General features: G+C 50.7%; 1 protein-coding gene across 1 annotated transcript in view; it reads right to left on the bottom strand.

The window, feature by feature from the left end:
* Window positions 1-2,029: 2,029 nt before the first annotated feature.
* The window catches only part of LOC123515152 (major prion protein-like), a 17,860-nt gene continuing 14,889 nt past the window's right edge, over window positions 2,030-5,000 (bottom strand). Inside the window, 3 exon segments of the mRNA XM_045273627.1 lie at window positions 2,030-3,054; window positions 3,057-3,177; window positions 4,169-4,562. Coding sequence (XP_045129562.1) covers window positions 2,513-3,054; window positions 3,057-3,177; window positions 4,169-4,562 — 1,057 coding nt within the window. The 3' untranslated portion in view covers window positions 2,030-2,512.

Genomic DNA, 5,000 nt, shown 5'->3' with positions numbered 1-5,000 from the left:
CCCGCTGACTGCTCCCTCTTACTTTCTTTCCTTTTTTTCCCCATCTACCCTCTCATTGCTACTCCCCCCCTGCCTCGCCGTGCCTTGTTGTGCCTCGTCGTCTCTGCCCCGAGTCACGTGCTGGCTATTTAGTGCCATAAACCAGCTTTCACTGACAGTACCGGGCATTCAATAGCTTTCCATATATTTTCTTTTTTTTTTATGCAAGAGAGGAAGCTGGCCAAGGGCAACAAGAAATTTAAAAAAGGCCCACTTGATTGCTAGTTCCCTTAAAGAGTGACAGCCAAAAGTCTGGGACAAATGTTTCTCTCTCTCTCTCTCTCTCTCTCTCTCTCTCTCTCTCTCTCTCTCTCTGGAAAGAAAGATATATTAAAAAGAAGAAAAGTGGCATTGGATAAGAGATATATAGGACAACTCCGCTGTTCCCGTAAAAGAAACAAGGTGGAGATCCGAAAGAAAGGCCACCACAGTTTACGAGATGTGTTCGTATTCTCCCCTTGAAAAATACTAAGTCGGTACTGTATGTCACTAATCTGTATAATTAATTGCCAGGCTGCATAATAAACAGACGTATAAACAATTCAGAGAAAACGGGATGAACTAGTAGAGTCTCGAATGTCGTCAGTAAAGCTTCTGGACTCAGTTCGACTCAGATGATTCACTTCTGCGCACCGCCCTCACGAGTTTGAAGAGTTTCTAAAAGTTACATTGATTTTTAATTTAGGCTGTTTTTCTACCGTTCTGATGGCAGGTGAACAAAATCGCTACACTATCAACAGGATCTACACTCTTTGATAATCAGGCCAATCATTTCTGCTGGGTATAAAACTGGCCATGGTGAGAGAGAGAGAGAGAGAGAGAGAGAGAGCAAACCGTTTCTGAATACTGTCCTCAAATGCGCAAAGATTCAGGTTTCCCGGATTCTTGGCTTTAGTTTCCCAAGTTAGCGAATGTTCGTGCGTGGCGGTGGTGGTGGTGGTGGTGGTGCGTTTCTTGTTACATTCCTCCATTTCTTCCGTCCGCCGGTCACTTCTCGCCCTGCCGGTAGATTCGAGGACCTCCAAACATCCCCAGACCAGGTGAGGGTGGTGGCTGCGCAGTTATTTTGGTGTCCTTAACAGCCCCTTTAGTACTGGGACACATTTTTACCTTGAGTTTGGGTGTGATTAGACGATTTTATTGACATTAGGAAGGATCTATGGAGGTCAGAAGATTAATAGCCACAGTCTTCACTATTCTAATCCCCACATAAGTTTCTGAAGCTGTATAAAATCACCGAATAGTAGGCAGAATGAATATGGAAACGTGTCTTGGCACTGAAGGGATTAAGGATCATATATTCAAACACTACTGCCCACACCACCGTTGCTTTTAAAAGGGTATGATGGGTGTACTTACTCGGGTTTTTAAAGGAGAGTAGTGTATTCGTGTTGTCCCAAACTGCATTGATACTGATAGTTTATCCTAATCTTGCCTGGTTAGACAACATGCAAGCTTTTGCCTTTAAGAATCCTAGCAAATATGTTTCTCTGACACATGGCACTGTCTATGCTCGTAGTTGTTCAGGCTTCATCCTGCCACTGCAGGACTCTGGTACACAGCCTCCACTTTGCTGCGTCTCAGGACACGCACGTCTGTCATGTTCTTACTATTGGGGCCATTAAGAGAAGAACTGTATTGTTATAAGATTTATACCTTTGTACGAATTCTAATGTGTTTTTGTTGGGTGGAGGATGTGTATCTGTTTATCTATATCTACTTATTGGCGGTGTTGTATCACAGCAGTACATGCGATTGTTTCTTTGCGTGGCTGTCTGGCTGTGGGTTTTATGTATAAAGACAGAAGTTTAGAAAATATGCCTGTAATGCATCGCTAGCGAATGTTATAATGTCAGTCTTAATCGAAAAGACTCACTAATGAACTAGGTCAAGGCCTCGCCACGCATCGGTGGAGCCTCCCGGCATGGTCAGGCTGCGCTCCGCACCCTCTCACTCAGTGTTATGGCTTCAGGAACAGGAACACAATACATTCTATAAACAACTTTAATAAACATAACAGGGCACTAACGCTTCACTAAGACGTGAAATGCAACGACATGGGGCGACCAGCGCGACTCATGTGAACATAGGAAGGAAGCCGTCCCGCCCGCCGCCTCGCGCTGCCTCGCTACCGCTCACCCGAACCTGCGGACGAGCTGAGGTGCATCCCGACGGCTTCAGAAGTAGCACATGGAGGCGGCTGTGAAGGGTGACTTCACAAGGGATGGTTGAAGACTGGAGTGAAGGAACAAAGAATCCATGGAATGGTGGAGCCAAACACTTTCCTCACGGGTGTTGCAGTAATGTCTACAGGAAGCAACTATGTAGCGATATCAGACCCGAGCCAAGCACTGGACTGACGCTGACACGACTGCCCGCACTGGTCGGCGACGGTAATGGACTAGCTGGACGGTGTAAGGGAGACAACGAGTGGAGACTTCCTTGGCGGGGGAGGATTGTGTCGTGCAGGGCCCTACCCGACCACTGCAGCGGGGGTGCGTGGCAGGGGCGGGTGGGGCAGATAGGGCTCCGATAACGGACTTGGCTGAGACCCTGCTAGGCCCAGCTGCGCCAGGGCACCGTACAGACCTGAGGGTCGGTGGGGTGCTGGCGGCCGGAAGGGAGCGCCTGGGCGTCTGAAGGGCCCGGGCCGTCTGAATGGCGGGAGCGGAGGTCTGGGGGGCGCTGTCTCCTGCGCCTTCTGCACTGGCGTGGGGTTCACGGCAGACTCATGGATGTCATCTGCCAGGGGTGACACGTCGTCGTAGGGCAGGCCGGGAGGGTCCTCCACAGACGAGGTGCGGTAGGTTGGCAGCGACGGTTTGTCAGGATCCACGTCCACTACGGCGCCGTCCGAGGCGTCGCGGCGGTGGTGGTCGTAGCCTTTCTTGTCGCAGCGCGTGATGTATTCCTTCTCGAACTTGACGGTGGTGTGGGTGACCTGGCCGATGCCCGTCACGGTGAACTTGACGGTGGTGTACCTGTTGATGGTCTTGGTGAAGAAGAGCGGCCGCACTTGGTCTCCACCTGGGTGAGCAGCGGCTTGATCACCTGCGTGATGAACACCGGGTACCTGATGGTGGTGTAACGCGTCTCTACGATCTTCTTCACGTGGGGCTTTGGGTTCCGCACCTCCACCTGTTGACAAAGACACCGCCTGTTAGCGCCTCACACACCCCAGCCTTAATTATGAACCGTCACTGACACTGAGTACTGGTAACCTGTGTTGTGGTGAAAGCCAATGCGTTGCTCAAAGGAGTCTGGGATTCTACATACAGTACAGTGAAAGTCTAACGAGGATCTTGACTCATGGAAAGGAAAGCACCAATGAGAATTCGACCAATCTTCTCTGCTGCCCTTGACATTAGGGCTGATGAGAGAACAAAGCATTGCAAAATGTATATATTCAGAAGAGGATTTGTATGTAGTTAAGAATGGAGAGAGTGAAAACTAATTATTGTTCTTTTTTTGCTATTTTTAATATTATCGTGTTTTTTTTTTTTTGTTTTTTTTTTAGGTTAGTCACTTGGTCTTCTACATTAATTACACATAAGCTCTTGATTCCTTCCCTCGCCCAACCTTTCCTTTTCATCTGAGCCTTGGCAGGGAAAGTTGGCGTGTTCGTAACATCGCTACTTCGCCGGAGAAACTGAATTCGTTCATTAGTATAATTGCCTCACGCCCTCCCATTCCTGCGCGGCACGCGAGGCACCATCCTCACTCTCTCAAACCCTCTCCTCCTCCCCCCCGTCCCCGCTCCTCTCTATCTAAACTCCCTGACGCTCTTACACACACACACACACACACACACACACGGACCAATTGGACTTTCCCTCACCCACCCACACACCCACCCACCACACACACACACACACACACACACACACACACACGTTCGAACAATACTTTCCAAGGTACCGTTCCGTTGCCATCTATCACTTCAGACGACAATATTCCAGCCAGTCTTCCTTCCATCGCCCGAAGATACGTGCACACACACACACACACACACACACACACACACACACACACACACACACACACACACACACACTACCATATCATACCATACAAGACCATACCAGTTAGTTATATACAGATTAGTAACATAGAGGTCAGGTCAACTTACATTATTAACAACCTCCGCCTTTTTATCCTTGTACACCGTACGGTACTTGGTGATGGTCTGCGGGTGGCACGGCGCTGGCTTGTAACCCCCGTGGCCGTGACCGTGCCCTCCCTTATGACCACCGCCGTAGCCGCCGCCGTGTCCCCCTCCGTGTCCCCCTCCGTGTCCCCCTCCACCGTGGCCGTACCCATCGTCATGTCCGCCTCCATAACCACCACCATGCCCTCCTCCGTGTCCTCCGCCGTGTCCGCCATACCCGCCGCCGCCGTGACCTCCGTGTCCTCCTCCGTGTCCGCCGTGGCCGTGCCCTCCATCACGAGCTCCTGCTGCTGGTATCGCTAGCTGGGGCAGGGTGGGGACAGCCAACATCATCAGGAGGAGGAGCTGTGACATCCTGTAGAGAGAGAGAGAGAGAGAGAGAGAGAGAGAGAGAGATTAGAGAAATATCACACTATGTTGCTTTCAGGTGGAGAGAAAGTTGATGTATTTGTTTTGGTGGTGTTGGTCAGCTCGGATTCTCGCTAGAACACCTGTTGCACGGAGGAGAGGTAGAGGGAGAGAGAGACGGAAGGGGGAGGGATGGGAGGGGAAAGGGAGAGGGACGGGGATGGAGTTGGGGAGGGAGAGGGAGAGGGAGAGGGACGGGAAGGAAGGAGAGAGGGAGGGGAAGACAATCAACCGTGGAGAACATGGGAGGGGGAGAAAGAGACTGAAGGGGAGGAGGAAAGATGGGGAGCATGTAATGGGGAGCGTGTAATGATCGGAGAAGCGTAGGTGGTGATAGTGTGTGTGTATGTGTGTGTGTGTGTGGGTGTGGGTGGGTGGGAGCGGT

This window comes from Portunus trituberculatus, chromosome 38, assembly GCF_017591435.1.
Source record: "Portunus trituberculatus isolate SZX2019 chromosome 38, ASM1759143v1, whole genome shotgun sequence".
Taxonomy (NCBI): domain Eukaryota; kingdom Metazoa; phylum Arthropoda; class Malacostraca; order Decapoda; family Portunidae; genus Portunus; species Portunus trituberculatus.
The sequence above is the reverse complement of the archived record's forward strand: the minus strand, read 5'-3'. Positions and strand labels throughout refer to the sequence as shown.